Source organism: Xyrauchen texanus, chromosome 25 (assembly GCF_025860055.1).
Source record: "Xyrauchen texanus isolate HMW12.3.18 chromosome 25, RBS_HiC_50CHRs, whole genome shotgun sequence".
In the NCBI taxonomy this organism is placed as follows: Eukaryota; Metazoa; Chordata; class Actinopteri; order Cypriniformes; family Catostomidae; genus Xyrauchen; species Xyrauchen texanus.
The window spans coordinates 22672967-22693043 of NC_068300.1; the positions used below are offsets into that span (position 1 = coordinate 22672967).

Consider the following 20077-nt stretch of genomic DNA (forward strand, 5'->3'; position numbering starts at 1 on the left):
CTGAGGATATGGACTAAAAAGCCTTTAAAAGCTCCTTAGTGAATTAAAACTCTCCAGCCTCATAAGGGACTATGCTAAAATGGATTTTAGAATAAGAAACATAGTCCAATACAATATTAAATGAAATGACGTTGGCAACTAGTATACATTTGTTTTTAAAGTACTTTATTTTGAGAAGTTTCAGGTGAATTCATGAATAGATGTCATTCAATAAGAACAATTAGTGAATGTTCCTAAGAGTTTAGGCTAGATGGCACTGTAACTTGGTAACCTGTTCTTATATCCAATAAGTAACTTATTCTCTTTTATAGCTTGCTCGTCAGGCCACTTTTTTATTTTGTGAAAGACCTCATTGGTTACATGATTGCTTCACATTTAGGAAATGCTGTCTGTACAAAATGATTTCAAGGACACTATTAAGCAAGTAAAGTCCCTATTGTATAGTATAGTTAACCTGATCTTAAAGGTGCACTCAGTAATTGTTCTTTTTTATGTTGTCTTGGACTCACAATGCATGGATGCAGCACCATTCAAAATCAATAGTTTGCAGTTACCAATGCCATTGTAGAAATACACTGTTCAGAGTCAGACCTGATTCGTTTAATCCATGAGTGAATGTGTCCAATAACAGGGCAGTAACTGAGACTACGGGAGTAGTTTTGTGATCTCAACATGGCAGCCTTCATGAAGGGACCCTTTCCATGTAGAATGACCATGTAGAATGATGGAATGACCTTCCCAATTCAATCCGGGAAGCTAACTCACTCTCTGTCTTCAAAAAACGGCTAAAAACACATCTTTTCCAAAAGCACTTAACCGGTCACTAAAATAATAATAATAAAAAAAAAATATTTACATTTCTTGTTGGACTTAAATCTGTTTGTATACTATTCTGATGATAGTGAAACTTTGTAATATGGCACTTTTCGTACCCCTGTCTCCTTAAGATGATTCAGTTATGTTTTCCTCTTTTGTAAGTCGCTTTGGATAAAAGCGTCTGCCAAATGAATAAATGTAAATAGAAAATGTAGAATAAAACAGCTTATATAAGGCTACTGATATGATTGGAGTCCTCATCTCATGTGAGTGCTAATGATTTTAAACGTTTCAAAATCACTATTTATTTCTTTATGAGTTTTGAATGAGGACAAAAATTATGTGATGTATTTCATGCTTTCTAAATTCACATGAATGTTTTTTTTGGGTAATAGACTTACAGACTGAAATTGTACATGTTGTCAGCCACTGACTGTGTCTTTTGAGCAGGGCATGCCCAAGCATTTTGGGAGCCCTAAACAGATTTTCAAAATGGGGTCCCCCTACCTACAAGTACACCTGTCCAAACACACCCAACATCAATAACAAAGCAATTTAAAAATTGTGGAAATAAAAAATATATTTATTCAAAAGCATACATCTTAAAAATGCAAAACTATCAACTGTAGTTTATCAGCACAGGTATATCTACTTCAACAGTACAAAAAAGAAAGAACATAATTGTTTTAGCAAACACAAATCACATGCACATATTAATAAATATATTTAATGAAGTTATGTGGAAATGAATAAGGAATAGTTACATTTCCATATAAAGGTATGGTAGGCTACAGTGGGTGATATTTACACTTACTGTAAATAGTGGCATATGCTATTTGTACCCTGGTGTATAATAAAACAGTTTATAATTTAACAACATCAGTGTATGTAGTAGAAGTATTGTGACAGCTGTTGTCATTAAATGCCAAGCGAGGCTTTAGAGCGGTCTCTTCAGGTCCACGAAATGGGTAACCGAGTCATCACCATGACACTTGCTTTCTGCCCGAGAGGCTGAGCTGCTTGAAAAAGCCGCCAACCATGCTTTCCAGACCGGGACAGGCATGTGTTCACCCCTTCTCTGTACTGCCCAACCTTTAGTGGGCCCCCTGATCAAGATGAGAACACCGCGTTTACTTTCACTGATATGACGCTCCCCCTTAGACACTTTATTTACAACTTTTGTGTCAATTATTATTTAAAATAAATGACTTTCCAATGGCGTACAGTCACTGTCTGTCTTTGCTTACATGGATTAATAAGAGAGAGAATAGTAAAACTGGCAAAATGTCGACTTGAACCCAGATCACCTACACAAAAAAACAACTGTCTCACTAATGTTGCCACATCAGATCTTAGGCAGAGCAAGGTCAATTTCACATAATTCACTTTTCTTCAAAGCATGCAATATTTGTAATAATTTTGACAGGTTTCATTGGACTATCAGGGTGTAAATAGCTGGACTGTGTGACCAGTGCAATTTACACTTATTGCGTTACTTGGCTATACTGAACCCGTGGTAGGGGGGCCCCTGATGGCCGTGATGGCCCTATGCAGTCGCATATGTGATATGTCGCTTAATAGGCAGGGCCAGCACTGCTTGTGAGACAGTTTTATTCCTGCAGGGGGTGCCTGACGCCCTGAAAAATGCTCCTCCATGCATCCGCATTGAAATCTCAGAACGTTTTATTCCCCTTTGGAGATATTTTACACTGGATATTTATATTGAATAAAAAGAATATTGGAATAATAAAAAATAAAATAATTGGAAGGATTAATTAGCATCAGCATTATCTATAAAAGCATTTTTAAAAATCCTCATAATAATAAACGACTTATATTAGTCCATCCTGGTCAGTGCTGAGAAAAGTAACAGGTACCACGTGACATCGTCATCTATGCCCAACATATTGTGGCGATACCAACTCATACGTGGAGGGGGAACTTCAGTTTTTTTGTCTGATAATGACTCACAGTCACATATCTCATACTTAAAAATGTAAGCATTGATAAGAAATAAACAAGAATAGATGCATAACTGGGGAGGGACAAATCACCAACTTCGTAGCACTGCCAAATTCTATGCCAGTGCCCAAACACTCTATACTAATGGAAAGAGCTTCGAAGCTAAATTTTACTATGTTTTTCTACAATTTTTAACCAATCTATTTTAAAATAATTTTGATTCAGAGCAATTTGTTAATTAATCATTTAAATCAATGTGTGAACTGACTCAATCGATTTTCAAAAAGAACGGATTTAAAAAATGACAAATCAGACATTTTACTTCATAAGTTTTACTGCACACAAGCTCTATATCTAGCTGACTAGATAATGTAGAAGAGAGCATAACTAGAGAAATGCAAATTCATTATAGAAGTTTTCATGACTTTCAGGCCCTGGGAAATGTTACAGTTTTAGCGTTAATATTGTTAATATTTCCAAGTTTTCTGTGACTTTATTATATAGCTTTTGATTTAATTAGTAAACAAATTATACTGTTTTGTATGAATTGATCCTGTAAATGCATTTTTCTCATGGGTTCAGTTTCATAATAATTAAGAAAGACAATTAAAAAGACAGCAAATTAAATTATATATGTAAATCTGAGTTAATATGCAAAATAACATTCACACACACACACACCCTTCCATTTTAATAAGGATAATTTAATCATTGTTATGCCACACATATAGAACTAACACTTCTCAAAAGCAATACAATGCATGTACTCAGTGCTGGATACTGCAGCACAGTGAACAACTTAGCTCTTTGCTAAAATACTCAGTGGAGCACCAAAATCACTAAACAAAGATCTCTCACACAACACAGAGACACAATTAAAGACTGATTCTATTTGGATACCAATCACAGATAGGGGTGGGAGGGGTGGGAGGGCTGTCATGGCGAGCAGTGTTCCGTGTCATAGACTACCGAGCTGGACCTTTGAATTCACTGCTTTTCAAACTTGTCTCCATTCTACGGGAGCTGACTTTGCATGGCTTTATGTGTGGGAGAGTAAGCACAATAAACACACAAGACCAATGAAAGGCTGCTGCTTCAAATGGGCCTCCTGAAGTTCTGGCCAGCGAAACGAGCCTTGTCACCAAGCTCCTCCTCAATCCTGCAGATGTCAAACAAAAAGTCTTAGAAATTGGGTTGGTTTCAACAGCTTAACAAGAAGAATAGACTGCAATTACAATGCGTTTGTAATGATCAGCAAGAAGAAACTATGCAGAACAAAAATTCTGCATCTCTAATAAAGCTTTAAAGGGAAAGACACCCAAAAATGAAAATTCTCTCATCATTTACCCACTTTTATGCCATCCCAGATACAGTGAGGAAAATAAGTATTTGAACACCCTGCTATTTTGCAAGTTCTCCCACTTAGAAATCATGGAGGGGTCTGAAATTGTCATCGTAGGTGCATGTCCACTGTGAGAGACATAATCTAAAAAAAAAAATCCAGAAATCACAATGTATGATTTTTTAACTATTTATTTGTATGATACAGCTGCAAATAAGTATTTGAACACCTGAGAAAATCAATGTTAATATTTGGTACAGTAGCCTTTGTTTGCAATTACAGAGGTCAAACGTTTCCTGTAGTTTTTCACCAGGTTTGCACACACTGCAGGAGGGATTTTGGCCCACTCCTCCACACAGATCTTCTCTAGATCAGTCAGGTTTCTGGGCTGTCGCTGAGAAACACAGAGTTTGAGCTCCCTCCAAAGATTCTCTATTGGGTTTAGGTCTGGAGACTGGCTAGGCCACGCCAGAACCTTGATATGCTTCTTACAGAGCCACTCCTTGGTTATCCTGGCTGTGTGCTTCGGGTCATTGTCATGTTGGAAGACCCAGCCTCGACCCATCTTCAATGCTCTAACTGAGGGAAGGAGGTTGTTCCCCAAAATCTCGCAATACATGGCCCCGGTCATCCTCTCCTTAATACAGTGCAGTCAGCCCTGTCCCATGTGCAGAAAAACACCCCCAAAGCATGATGCTACCACCCCCATGCTTCACAGTAGGGATGGTGTTCTTGGGATGGTACTCATCATTCTTCTTCCTCCAAACACGGTTAGTGGAATTATGACCAAAAAGTTCTATTTTGGTCTCATCTGACCACATGACTTTCTCCCATGACTCCTCTGGATCATCCAAATGGTCATTGGCTAACTTAAGACGGGCCTTGACATGTGCTGGTTTAAGCAGGGGAACCTTCCGTGCCATGCATGATTTCAAACCATGACGTCTTAGTGTATTACCAACAGTAACCTTGGAAACGGTGGTCCCAGCTCTTTTCAGGTCATTGACCAGCTCCTCCCGTGTAGTTCTGGGCTGATTTCTCACCTTTCTTAGGATCATTGAGACCCCACGAGGTGAGATCTTGCATGGAGCCCCAGTCCGAGGGAGATTGACAGTCATGTTTAGCTTCTTCCATTTTCTAATGATTGCTCCAACAGTGGACCTTTTTTCACCAAGCTGCTTGGCAATTTCCTGTAGCCCTTTCCAGCCTTGTGGAGGTGTACAATTTTGTCTCTAGTGTCTTTGGACAGCTCTTTGGTCTTGGCCATGTTAGTAGTTGGATTCTTACTGATTGTATGGGGTGGACAGGTGTCTTTATGCAGCTAACAACCTCAAACAGGTGCATCTAATTTAGGATAATAAATGGAGTGGAGGTGGACATTTTAAAGGCAGACTAACAGGTCTTTGAGGGTCAGAATTCTAGCTGATAGACAGGTGTTCAAATACTTATTTGCAGCTGTATCATACAAATAAATAGTTAAAAAAATCATACATTGTGATTTCTGGATTATTTTTTTTAGATTATGTCTCTCACAGTGGACATGCACCTACGATGACAATTTCAGACCCCTCCATGATTTCCAAGTGGGAGAACTTGCAAAATAGCAGGGTGTTCAAATACTTATTTTCCTCACTGTATGTATGACTTTCTTTCTTCTGATGAACATAAAGATTTTTAGAAAAATATCTCAGCTCTGTAGGTCCATATGATGCAAGTGAATAGTGAACAGGCCTTTTAAGCTCTAAAAATCACATAAAGCCTTTATGTGTTTTTATAGGACCTTCAAAGTTCTGGCCACTATTCACTTGCATTGTGAGCACCAACAGAGCTGAGATATTCTTCTAAACATCTTCGTTTGTGTTCTGCTAGAAGAAAGTCATACACATCTGGGATGGCATGAGGATGAGTAAATGATGAGAGAATTTGTATTTTTGGTGAACTATCCATTTAAGATTAATAAGTATGTTATAGCAAAACGAAGACTATATTGAAGGTATACATTCAGGTAAAGGTCAGCTCACCTCAGCAGCTGATTGTACTTGGCCAGGCGCTCAGATCGACAAGGAGCACCAGTCTTGATCTAAAAACAAACAAACAAACAAACAAGAAAAACAAACAAAACATTCTTTGTGATCATATACATTTATACAAATAAAAAAAATTCACAAAACAAACAGCAAAACATATTTTTTAATAGGCAAGACTTTAATAGGAAAAGCTTTTACCTGGCCAGTGCAAAGTCCGACCACGAGGTCAGCAATGAAGGTGTCCTCTGTCTCTCCAGAGCGGTGGCTGACCATGACACCCCAGCCGTTGGACTGGGCCATCTTACAGCTAAACAATTAAATTAAATTGAATGAAATAGAAAAAAGAATACCTCATTACATTCATAACCTTTTGTTTTCCCCTAATTAAAATACATACATTTTCCAAATACACATGATATTATGTACAAGAATGGTTCATATTTCCTTTAGAAATACTTACGCCTGCAGGGACTCTGTGACAGATCCAATCTGGTTGACCTTGAGCAGCAGGCAGTTGCAGGCCTTATCAGACACGGCTTTAGCGATGCGCTTGGGGTTGGTTACTGTAAGGTCATCGCCCACCACCTGGATTTTAGTACTGGCAGTGAAGTTGGTCCAGGCCTCCCAGTCATCCTGGTCAAATGGATCCTCAATGGAGACCACTGAGAAACAAAAGAAGCTTTGCTAATTTTGGTTGGAGTTTATGTGAGATCAGCTAAACTGGTGTTCCTGCAAGACTTTGATAAATACACAATAATAAATGCATCAATGTATGTATATGTATATATATATATATATATATATATATATATATATATATATATATATATATATATATATATAAGTATAGTGTCCTTCAAGTATCTAGGAAACAGCTAAACCTTGCTAAGATCTGCATGCTACAACAGGGGGTCTATGAGGCTCTATATCATTCACTGCTGGATCTGTTAAAAGATCCATGACTGCTTTAGGAGATATAAAGATCCCAAATTCACAAGCAGGAAAAATGTGTTTTCGTGCAAACACATTGAGATAACTACTACTCAGAAATGCTTCTTTAGATCACTGAGCTGCTATATACTGTATATTAAAACAAAAAACTAATATTTTGGCTTTAAACATAGAATGAGATTAAACATCTACTGATCAAAATACAACATATCACATTTAACATTAAGCTTGACATATGTAGGAACACATAATGGTTCTTATTGTCTACTTTGATGCTGTCACACAGGATGTTTTCACTGGACAGCTGAGGATCAATATATATGACATGCGCATAATACCACAAAAGTTCACTGAGGGAAACTGACCAGGGTAATCCTTGACAAAGCTCCTGTAGAGGTCAGCCAGCTGGTCAGGGGTGATATAACGGCTAGGGTCATCGGGTGACTTGAAGTCCAGGTCATATTTGCCACCCTTGTAAAACTCAGAGGCAGCCACATCCATGCCGATCACAATCTTGTCGGTGTAGCCAGCCTTGCTAATGGCATTCTTCAGCAGCTCAAGAGCTGAAAAAGAAATATAGTTATAAGTATTCATAACAAATCATGAATATTTCAATGGCTTATATTAGTGACAGCAAAATGGCAGGCGAAGGAATTTATTCCTTCTTTATTTAGACTTAAATGCATCTTGAGGAAATTTCTCATGATGTTATTCATATGCTTGTAATATCGAGCAATTTATGGATAAAAGTCAATGTTTTGCAGACAAATTAACACTGAAATAACAAATAAGGGTAAAGAAGAGGATAAATATTTAGATGTCTACAGAACAAGTGATGCAATTAGACTTGAGGAACTATAAATTGTTGTTAAATTAAATTAGCGGATGTTAGGACAGCGTGACAGAGTCGTAGGCAGCTCAGAGGCTTTGAACATTCCCAGAATTCCCTATGGAGTGGGTCACAGCTGTAGAACTAACAGAAACAGCTCACAATTAATTCAGTTTATACCAATGTACCAGAACTTCATGTGAAAAGCATCAGTTGTTTAAGAAAAAAATTATTCATTTGAAGTAATGAACAAGGGATAAAGACTCTTGGGTCTGATTTCATGCTTATATAGTTATTTTAGGCAATTATTCACAGATTTTGTTCTTCAAATGGTCATGTTTGTAAACTGGCTAATCTTTATAATCAGTCTAGAATCAAGATAAGGGTACTATGGCAGTAATCGCATTCATTCGAAGTGTTATCTATATTTACCTATGGTTGATTGCTTACTGGGATGTAAAAGGTGGAATTGTTTATAACTGTATGTCATCTCTCTAAAAAAAACAGACAATTTACCAGTAATTCCCAATGGTGTTTAAAGTTACTTTTTATATGGTAGTGCTAATATTTAATAAGATTTATGTGGAAGTACGGAAGCTTTTATATCAATTCATAGAACTGTTGTATTTATATTCTTAAATGCATCAAACACAAAGGTATTCTAGATCAAGAGTCTACATTCCTTGTTCCAGTTATCAAGAATCTCCCAGCTCTCTCACCTTCTTTGTTCTCAAGGATGTTAGGGGCAAAGCCACCTTCATCGCCCACATTAGTGGCATCTTTGCCATATTTCTCCTTGATCACATTCTTCAGGTTGTGATAGACCTCAGCACCAATGCGCATGGCCTCTTTGAAGCTGCTGGCACCAACAGGCAGGATCATGAACTCCTGCATGGCCAACTTGTTGCCAGCATGGGAACCACCATTGATAACATTGAATGCCTTTAAAAACAGAGTTTGCATCCTTCAATACGTCTTTTTTTATGGCGTATGGAACATTTAATCCAAACAGAACAAACAGGGATGTAATATATATATATATATATATATATATAGCTGATATTTATTTTATGTTATGCAGGACCAAATGGAATCTTCTGACATTTTTCCACATTTACTGTGCTGATTGGAACTTTATGAATGTTGGCCATTACAATTCTGCGGAAATCTGACGTTTTTGATGCGCAGTTGTGTGCATGCAGTTTCCATGTGGGCCTGCTTATACCAATGCCGGTCAATATAATTCATCTTTTTTTAAATCAGTATTCACGCTAAAGCAATCTAGAATTTTACATGCTAGTTACAACTGATATACAGTATAATGTACAGTAGAATTTGTTTTAAACTGTTATATTTTGAGCACTTTAAAAAAGGAAAGAGAACATACAGGGACTGGGAGGATGACTTCTGGGTTGCCAGCGAGGTCTGCGATGTGGCGATAGAGAGGGACACCCTTCTCTGCAGCACCAGCCTTGCACACAGCCAGGGAAACACCCAGAATGGCATTAGCACCAAACTTTGCTGTGGATTCCAAGAAGCACATTCATTAAAATAATGGATACATTTTACTCAAGTCAATACAGTCAATGAAACTGTGATAAATGTTTTTTTTCTGTTATGGCACCTTAATGAATTGTAACTAAAATTAAACTATGTATCACATTAATATGCTTACACTTGTTGTCTGTGCCATCCATATCAAGCATCAGGTTATCGATCTTCTCCTGCTCCAAGACTGACACACTCTGTTTAAACACATGAGATTTATTACTGAAAATAATAAATCTTTTTCAGGTAGGATGACATAAAAATAAATTTCATTTGGCATAAAACAAATGCAACGTAACTGCAATCACAGCACTGTGAGATTAGAGGGAGGCATTTATTACAATACCCGTATTTAAAATAACGAAACGCTAATGTTTGTTTCTCCTCAAACGTTAGTCAATTTATAGTATTAATCAAATCACAGCAAGATATTAAATAATTTTCTTCAATATAACTTACCACTGTAATTAATGCTCCCAAACTGATCTGATTCTCTTAATCAAACTAAGAAACGTATCTTAAAATATTTTTCTTGCACATTACTGATGACAAGAGCTCAATAACACCACACATTATCATGTTAGTAATAGAACAAGTATTCCTACCTGGCTAACCAAAGCAGGTGCAATTGTTTTATTGATATGCTCAACAGCTTTTGAGACACCTGCAGGGAACAAGCAGATCATCACTGACCCAGGCCAAGTAGAGGAAGAACATGCAGAGCAGATATAACTAGATGATCACAGAGCAGGTAAGTGCTGTATTATCAATGAGCAGCCCAAGAGAACATCTGTGATCATCTATAAATACCTGCCATGGTTAGTCTTTAAAGCAAACCCTCAAGGCTCATGCTTCTGTGCTATATCAAAAGGGTTAAGTTCCTCACTTCAGTTAATAAACACACTATTTTACCTGATTACACAAAGCAGGGGCCAAGAACTCATTTACATATTTAACAGCTCTTTTCACCCCTGACAGAGGAGAAAAAATGCTTGAGTCAGAACAAACAAAAGAAGAAAGGAAGAAAACAATAGCGTTGGAGGAAAGGTATTGAAAATCTTTTTTTTTTTTTTACAGTGTATTCTGATTTTGTGAAAAATTCAGATTTTATGCTATTTTGCTCACTACAATTGTACAGAGTGGTTATCTGAGTAACCGTAGCCTTTCTGTCGGCTCAAACCAGTCTCATCTTTCTCCATTGACCTCTCTCATCAACAGAGGCATTTCCGTTTCTGGCAGAACTGCCGCTCATTTTACGTTTTTTTGTTTTTGGCACCATTCTGATGGCCAGATGGAGATGATCGCAGTCATGTGAAAAGCACTCTTCAATCCAGTTAAATTCTGATTGCTCCTCACTATGTTCTGCTCACATGCTCTGGTACATATGTACATTTTTCATAAAGATATTACAAATCAAGCATAATTTCAAAGCTGGTTTGCACATATACATTTGAATTAGACCTTTTTTTGGATTTTCATTTATTTCATCTCAAAATTGAGCTTGATTTATATAGCATCTTTCATATACTCAAGGTAATTAAAAATAAAAATGTAGAAATAAAGAAAATATACAAAAAATAGCTATAGAATGCAGTATAGATTTCACATTGAAAAACTAACTATACAAACTAACAGTATTCATATAATTAGGGTTGCTATACAAGAGCATAAAAAAAGAAAACAAACAATACTGATAAACAATATAATAAAGGGATAGTTTCACATAGAAATACTAAATATAAAACCTGAATATTTTAAATACAAACCTTTGCCCAGAAAACGTGTCTTGTCATTGTCGCGGAGTTCAAGGGCTTCATAAATACCAGTAGAAGCACCACTGGGCACAGCAGCTCTGAAGAGACCTGTAGAACAATAAAAATTTATAACTATTCACAAGTTTCCTGATACATACAATATTAATAATAATAATAGTAATAAAAAACCCTGCTGGTTTTGCTCAAAATTAAGCACATCCCAGAATTCCCTACTACAAATATTGATATCATACTGTAGCTGGTCTATCATATAAGAAATGGCACAATAGAGATTACACAACAGAATCATAATGCCCACAATCTCGGCACAGTGTAGGCTAACGCCATGTTTATTGCAAAGTGCAAAACAAAGTGACTGAAGTTTCTGTTGTTAAGTGACAGGCTGAGAGAAAGGGACAGCTCCTATAAGGTGGTCGGCACATGTGCATTACATGATGGCACATTTCAACTCCTAGTGTGGCAAGTGTACACATGCATATTCAATCAGCTCGCCTGAGTGAATATAATTCAGTAAATATCCATGCCAGAGCGTGCAGATAAAAACGGATTTAAAGCTTAACCAAAGACAAATCAAAAATGACTTCAGTCTGTAGCTCTGTACCTAACAAATAATTTCCACCAAGCAGTTATTTCTTCACTATTTTAATACAAATCAGCAATGGCAGAGTATCCAACCTTATAGTGGTTTCTACAATCACTAGTAAAATCTGTGAAAATATTCTATAGATGATCTTTGTATAATATTTTGTATTAATACACTGATCCAGTCATTATCATATCAAGATCTTTGCCAGTCCAATAATTATGGGCCATTAATGCAACACTGAGCTACACTTTGTGATGTTTTATTCCAGCCCCGCCCCATACTATTGAACACATCCTTTAATCTGCACTCAAATAAACACAGACACATTAGATCTGGGTGACTTGTCTTCACTTGTTTATATGCTTTCAGCCTGAGGCCGAGGGGAATAGCACAGGAATGTCAGCAGACGCTACACATTTGTCACTATAAAATACAACCTTCATCTTTCATTTAAAAGAGGGCCAAGTACCCACTAACCTGGAATAGCATGCCTGCTCCCTCCCTCTGTTTAGTACATTTTGGCAGCAGAGACTTTATACATACTTGTTCTGTTGAAATCCCCAATCTTTCAAAAAGGACATTCACTGAACTTAATTAAAATTCTGGATGTGTTTTAAAGGCCCAACTACTGCCTTGTATTAGACTAGCGTGTAGGGAAACACAAAGAGGTTCTAAAATCAAGGATACCAACTTGTTTCCTCTATGGTAGACTGTGAAATGAAGATTCATGTATGGACATGGTTGTGAATCAGCATTAATCAGCATCAACCGTTATTATGAGGCAGAGAGGCAAAAAGGTCTATTTATGTACCATCCATATAGTTACTTTCTATGTTCCTCTGCAAATCACCGTACTGTAGCAATGCAATCAAAGTGGTGTACATTACAAAGGCTATTTATAACCACCTACCACCTGATACGTCGACTCTGAGCTATTGGACACCAACACGAGGACCTGAATAGGCAGAGAGGAGCTCAAAAGCTCAGCCATGTGAAACTGCCACAGCATTCAGGCTGTACGCCCCAATAACACCATATACAATGTCAATTGCTGTCACTTTGTATTGATCTCGATCCTGTAATGGCCTTTTCTGCACAGCATTTAAAGAGACAGTCGTCCTGGACATTGCTTTATAAATGGTGGCATTTTCACATTTGCTATCAGATGGTCACATTTTACAAAATGGATGAATGGATTAAACTTCCTGTAAAGTATGGTCAGCACAATATGGGGAAGTGTACTGAAACTTCAAGCATTGTCAACTAGGGCAGGGATCCATTTGTTATTGAATAATGTCTCTTTTAATATCCTTTAAGTTTATTACAGTCAGTTGTTGATGAAAAACAACAACAAAAGCTAACATTTAATTCTAATCACACATAGCATAGATGCGCTAAAGAAACCCTGCAAGTCTTCTCTCAGTATATGCACTTACAGGCCGATGCCACTTGTCTTAAAGAGACAGTACCGATTAAGCATGTGTTCTACATATCAATGTAAATACTTATAAAGAGTACAAATTATTCAAGTAAGCTATACAAATTTGACAAAAATATATATGCAACAGAATATAGGCAATTTTAAGACATTAATGGATGGAATAGAATAACCTTTTTTCAAATGCTAAAATGTCAACAATTTAATGAAAATCTAAAGATAAAATATAATTTATAAAATTAATATTTTGAAATGGATCCTAAAAGGGTTCCCTAGAACATTCCTTTATAATTAAGGGCATTAACTGAGAGAGAATGTATTTTATACGTAAGCAAAATGGAAATTGTAACAGAAATTTACCCCTACGAATCGAGAGCTTGTGAATCGGGAAATCTGTATCAATACCCAGACCTATTATCAACCGTGTCCTGTGGAGTGACATGTAGGAATTAATCTAAAACCAACTTAAACTTCAAATATAATATATCAAATTCTTCAACAATTATTATACATTATACTTGTCTAACTTGTAACTAGGAAAAAGGCAAAAAGGTGATTAAAAAAAGTGAAAGCTCAGAATAAATGTTACAGGCCCTAAGACATACATTTTCCCTTGTGTTTACCGTATGTAATTTTTAACCTGAAATTTTGATGTTGAAAAATAAAAAACTTTTCATGTAAATGCAACATGATTGTTTTATGAGATTCTTAATATTAGTTTAATTTAATAATATAATGAATAACAATCCAAATCAAGCAAGTCAAATCTTCAAATACATTTGACACTGTTTTAAGCATTATATAGGCAACCTTTCTTGGTGTACAGGTCAACCTCCACAGTGGGGTTTCCACGGGAGTCAAAAATCTCACGAGCATGGATCTTCAGGATGGACATGTTGCAGTTTCTGAATAGAAAAGAACAAAAAAAGAACATGATGAGCTGACAGAGGTTTGAAAACCACTACACAACAATATATGAATATGGAATTGCTTTCTCCACAGCGACGTAATTCACCTTGACGCGTGTATAAACATCAAACATGGCATTCGAGGAAGACTTTGCAATTATTGTTTCTTACTATTATTAGAGTTTTTGCTGTTTGTTTCCTAAACTTGGAACTGCGCTGCAATTGTGGGTTTTACTTCTTAAGTAAAACTTCGGGATTTTCCCCATTGTACTGGCAAATACGAGAACATGAGGGACAGTCGATATGTTACATTGGTGTGCATAAATGGTTATAGTTTAAAGTGTATGTGCTTTCCCCACTGTACTCCCAGAAATGTTGAATTCTATCTGCTGTGTTGACTTGTTGTTAGGCTCCATCCTATGATGGTTGTTATCCGGTCTGTTTACACACATGAGCAGTATTAAAAACATGTAAGAACGCTGCTTTTGAGTTTACATGACCACATAAACTGCATTCTACAGAAAAAACATGGATGCGTTAAAACCATATGCGTATGGATCTCCATAAAGAGATCACATTCTCTTTCAGGACGCAGCTTTCTGCAAAAACCCTGGAATAACACGTTTTCTTAAGTGCATGCAAATATGGTCAATGCTTTATTCATGACAGGTTAATAGGTTGGTCCAAGTTGGTTAAAGTGCAACTTTAGTAAGGCTTGTTTTTTTTGTATTAATTCAAAAACCAGCTAATTATGCCTGAGTCACGTTCATAGAAAAATCAAGGCCATATATATTTTATTTTTTTTAAATGGAAGGCCTTATGGTGATTTCTCCACAAGGAAATGATGCAACTACTCCACTCTGAGTCAAAGATGAGAAAGGTACCACACTCTTTTCCCATGTTACATCATCATCCTTTCTTTTTATCATTTAGAGTTTCAGTTTAAGTAGTCACAAGAACAGTTCAAACGGAGTAATCCATCCCCTTTTTAACAGTTAAAAACAGCAATGCACACTGAGAGTTGAGAAAACGAATTGGTTTTATGACTAGCTGATGACTATTTCTCTCTCTCTCCAGCCAAGAAAGGCTGAGCTTTTCAACTGTCAGCACCTGTTCACCTAAAATGTAGTTGGACATTTGGAAATATGCACTGAGATTCATATTCATCCGGGTCCTAATTCATACTGGTCATTGTGCACCATCAAATCAAATGCATAAATTTGCTGACACTTTAAAATAAAACTTTTCACTAAATGTTGTACAATCAGACAAAGGATTTCTCTTTTTCTTGTGTAGACAGAATGCAACAAACATCAAAACAATCTTAAAAGCCCATATTTTCAATTAGTGACTATGTAGAGACCATTTCCACAGCATTGGAAATGGTGTGCTTAAAAAAAAACATTTAAAAAACACACATCCAATTCATTTGGACCAATGGAAAATCCTGTAGCCTTAAATGTCTCTGGAAACTTCCCACTGACCACTAAATAGTTGGCTGGGTTAACTGAGACAGACAGTAACAAACACCCTCCCCAGTAATAATGCAAAATATAAACACAAAAAATTCATTATTGTAACGTCGAATGCATACCAATGAATTTTTATAATGACCATACAATTGATGTCGCGATAACAGAATAATAAGGTTCAAAGCGCATTTTAGTGAAAACATACAGCCTCTTGTTACAGGCCTGCACAATATCCGGTGTCAAACCAGACTATCTTAGCAAATAAAATCACATGTAGAAAAACTGAATGGATAACAGTTTCTATCCTAAACATGCTTATGCGCTTATAAATGAATGTGCTCTCAATCACGTAACATGACACCCTTTTAGGTCACCGAAGACAGCTGTCTGCCTTCTTAAAAAAGAAAACTCACATCACCATGACATACAGCGATATAGACGTTGCAGTGTGATAGATAGTAGCTATTAACTAAATAAGATTAAGGCGACAGCATCACCTTGAGTATTGCACAACACTGTCGAACATCACGACAGCTGACTTTGTACATTACATACATGCGACAACTCTTATTTTCAGGGGTTTCATATGAATGTTTGCCATTATTAAAATGTTAACGCTGTTAAAATGCAAATGGCCTGTATTGACCTTACCTTATCAGACCAAGCCAGTGCAATGATAGTCGAATCTTGACCGTGGTGCAGAGCAGAGAAGGCAGAAGGGGCTCTTGCGCACTGTTAAATGTGGGGCATGAGGAAGCGGTCAGCGCGAGAGCGATTCTCGAGCTGTGATTGGTCAGACGTGCCTCACGCGGCACACTAATGAGATGGCATAAGGAAAGCGCACGTTTTCAACCAGCACGGCCCCGCCTTCGACAAGGATGCGGAAATTGTAATTCATTCATTAAAGGTTTTTATTTATATGATCTCAAGTCTATATAATAAATGAATTCGCACTTATTGTGTAATGTAATAGTAGATGTCGTGTTGAAGTCGTGATGGACTCAGTAGGTTCATGTTTTATGGTATTTTTTTATGGTAGAGACTGGTGCAGTGTGGTGTACGTGCTGAGTATCACCTACTACCAGTGATGCGTCATAGTGAGCTTTCACATCAATAACGGAATCTTTTTATTTTTTTGAACACGTGGTTTACATAATTATTTGTGAAATGTGGTTCCTTCCATTTACACAGTAGTTTTAAATTATATATTAAATGTAAATTCTTTATGATGATTATTTATAATAATGATGGTGCTGGTGAATTGATGACTATTCTACAACTATCAATTATAAAGGCAGTACACATGCTTAAACTAAACTAGCTAGTATTTTTAAAATGTTTTTATAATTTAAATAATAATTGATTCGTGATTGTTTCTTCCTTCCAAGTTAATGCATTCACCTTTGTCACTAAAAACTATTTTTTTAAATGTGTAATTTAGATGAATACTTTGTATCCCACCATCTATAAGGATGGGCACAGTGGGAAATACATTTAATTTACCATTGACACTCGGATATCTTATAGAATACATACTTCTCAATATCATATCCTCATCTCAAAATCGCTCCATGGACCAAGTGATGCTGTGCGATTTCAAGCCTCGACAATGGCTGTATCTATCAGTGAATGACCTTGAGCAAGATTACTGTTGCGCCATCTTCTGGCTGCTCATAGACCTGCATTATAACGATTTTACTTCAACAAGTCCTCAGACCTGCAGTGTAATTGGTAGACTTTGCATAAATTGTCCTGATTATCAACTACATCATTATAATACTATATGTGAAAGACTCATGTTTATTTGAATTGTATACAGAAAATGTTACATTTTAGAGATATGGTGAGATTTTGGTTATCTCAAGGAATATTGGACATTGGCGAGTCTTGATCGATGGCAATATATTTTGATTGACAAGACATTGACAAAAGTATTCAGACCCTTAACCAATTGTCTTATTGTCCAATTGTCTAATATATATATATATATATATATATATATATATATATATATATATATATATATATATATATATATATATATATAAATTTGATACACTCACGGATCACTTTATTAGGAACACCAGTACACCTACTTATTCGTGCGATTATCTAATCAGCCAATCATGTGGCAGCAGTGCAGTGCATACAATCCTGAAGATATGGGTCAGGAGCTTCATTTAATGTTCACTTCAACCATCAGAATAGGGAAAATGTGATCTCAGCAAGGGCATAGCCAGGAAATTACTTTAGTGTGGGCCTCAATAAAAATGGATAGGCCAATTTTTTTTTTAAACCAAATTTTCCTTAACAACAGAGAGGCAGCGCATTCAAATGCATTAAAATTCCTTGTTGATGAGAGAGGTGAACGGAGAATGGTCAGACTGGTTCGAGCTGACAGAAAAGCTACAGTAACTCAGATAACCACTCTGTACATTTGTAGTGAGCAAGAAGAGCATCTCAGAATGCACAACACGTCAAACATCACACAGGCAGATGGGCTTCAACAGCAGAAGACCATGACGGGCACTTTATTAGGATAATGGTGTTCCTAATAAAGTGTTCAGTGAGTGTTTATACAGTTTACGTATATATGTATATATTAGAGGTCGCCCGATAGTGGATGACTAAGGTGGTGGGAAAGGCAGTAAAATAATTTAACGAACCATAGTTTTTAAAATCGATTTATAGAATATAAAAATGTAGTGGGCAAAGTTAGTTTTTTTTTCAACCAAAATCCCAATAATAACAGAAAAGCTAACAAAACACAACAGGCACTCTTATTTTGAAAGGATGAAAAAACCTTCGACATAAATTTGTACCGATAACCGATAGTTCCAAAAAGCAACTATCGACACCGATTAAATGGTAAAACCAATTCTGGTATCGATATCGATCGGTATTTTTTATTATCATTATTATTTCAAAGTAGGTAAGCCTACTGAAGACAAAATATGTTTTCTTAATAATGTATGCTCCAAAATTAACTATTTTCTAAGTTCTCCCTCAAGGGGGGACCAGTACAAACTGACAAAATTTGCACTTAGGACAGTTAAAATGTGCACTTTAGGTATTAATCTGTAACAGCAAAATGTTTTCTTTTTTTAGTCTTGAATGTTCTTCAGAGGTACACTACATTCTTCCACAATTTTATCAGTACTGTGTACCTTTATCTGTGCTGTGTACCCTTATTTATCTGTACTGTGTAGATTTATAGATTCGGATGAGTGCAGCATTTTTGTCATTTTAATTTATGAACCAACAGGTTTGATGTCTTATGTCCAGTATAACATTCTTTGTGTATTGTTAATGTTCCCTTGCTGCTATAATCTTTGAGCACACTGAAAATTGTTCCACAAATGGTACAAAAAATATATATAATAATAATAATATATATAACAAAATAACACAGACTGTCAATTAGTTTCAGTAACAGTTAGATCAGAAGCAAATTCACAAAGGAAATATGCAGAAAGGCACAATGTCTGATTAAAGTCTGATTAAGGACCTTGTTGGTGTTCAGCCATTTCAATGTCCACACAACTTTGTGTTTTTAATATAATTTAATAGCTAAGAGTTTCAGTTGTTGTTGTTGTTGTTTTTTTTTAGTTGACTGAAACTTCTGTATTGCAGGCTCTCTTGAACAACTGTCCTATTTGTTTAATTTAGACTAAAAAGATATATCTTGGTCTTCTCTAATCACATCTTTTTCTTGTTATCACAAAGAATAGTTCTTTAGAGTAATGGACTGTGCTATGCAGAGCTCTTGACACGGTTTTCTGGGGCATCTTTAATTTATTATCATCTACTGAACTTTGTAGAACCTTCAAAGTAATAGTTGACTGGGTTTTTCACCAGTCTCCTTTACACAGATGACCTCCTTTAGGCAGAGCCTTGTTTGTTTGATGTAGACATCACATCCAAATATTAAACCAACAGTGCTGGGATATCCCAACACTTGGATATTTTATGTGTACTCTTTTCCAATCCTCAACATTTTTCCCATTATATTTGTATTGCATAAATGCACAGTTGTCTTTCAGATTCAAAACCTGAAAAATGATCCAAACTGTGAGGTTTTTATTTTAAGATTACTGTAATAATTCATAGTCTGGTTTTCTAATTTTGAGACAAATGTGGTCTGGTTGAGGAAATTATTCGATATGTTTAAACTGTACAGCTTCTGCAACACAGAGAAAAACACATAAGCATAATTCAGTTTTATTTATTATAAAACAGTTCACATTAAAATTAACATAATGATTAGTTACTTTAAATAAAACTCTTAATAATAAGAACTCAACTTAATTGTAAGCTTTATAATAGCTTTTCAAGGCACTTGTATCCTGTATAGCATATGTAGTGTTTTTCACTTTTGCTTTTTTCATTGCTCTCTTTTGCTGCTCCCCAGTTTCTCTTCTTT

At 36.1% G+C, this 20077-nt stretch overlaps 1 protein-coding gene across 2 annotated transcripts; it reads right to left on the reverse strand.

The window, feature by feature from the left end:
* Nucleotides 1-3203: 3203 nt before the first annotated feature.
* Nucleotides 3204-16461, reverse strand: eno1a (enolase 1a, (alpha)). Of its 2 annotated transcripts, none has more exons than XM_052090943.1 (12): nucleotides 16306-16461; nucleotides 14085-14179; nucleotides 11242-11337; nucleotides 10081-10139; nucleotides 9603-9672; nucleotides 9315-9448; nucleotides 8647-8869; nucleotides 7464-7661; nucleotides 6608-6809; nucleotides 6346-6454; nucleotides 6142-6200; nucleotides 3204-3937 (listed from the first exon to the last, which is right to left on the reverse strand). In XM_052090943.1, exons 2-12 carry the CDS (start codon nucleotides 14167-14169, stop codon nucleotides 3874-3876), a joined length of 1299 nt encoding a protein of 432 aa, XP_051946903.1. In that variant the 5' UTR covers nucleotides 14170-14179; nucleotides 16306-16461; the 3' UTR covers nucleotides 3204-3873. The 2 variants fall into 2 exon arrangements, with proteins under 2 accessions (XP_051946903.1, XP_051946904.1); XM_052090944.1 differs by lacking the exon at nucleotides 10081-10139 and adding an exon at nucleotides 10388-10446.
* Nucleotides 16462-20077: the final 3616 nt, after the last annotated feature.

Bases quoted from the DNA above. Each gene is read 5' to 3' on its own strand.
- eno1a (XM_052090943.1), bottom strand. From the start codon at position 14,169: ATGTCCATCCTGAAGATCCATGCTCGTGAGATTTTTGACTCCCGTGGA. The intron at 11,338-14,084 runs GTTGCCTATATA...ATTGTTCTACAG, and splicing joins TGACCTGTACACCAAGAAAG to GTCTCTTCAGAGCTGCTGTG. The intron at 8,870-9,314 runs GTATGTTCTCTT...CTGTTTTTAAAG, and splicing joins AAGTCATCCTCCCAGTCCCT to GCATTCAATGTTATCAATGG.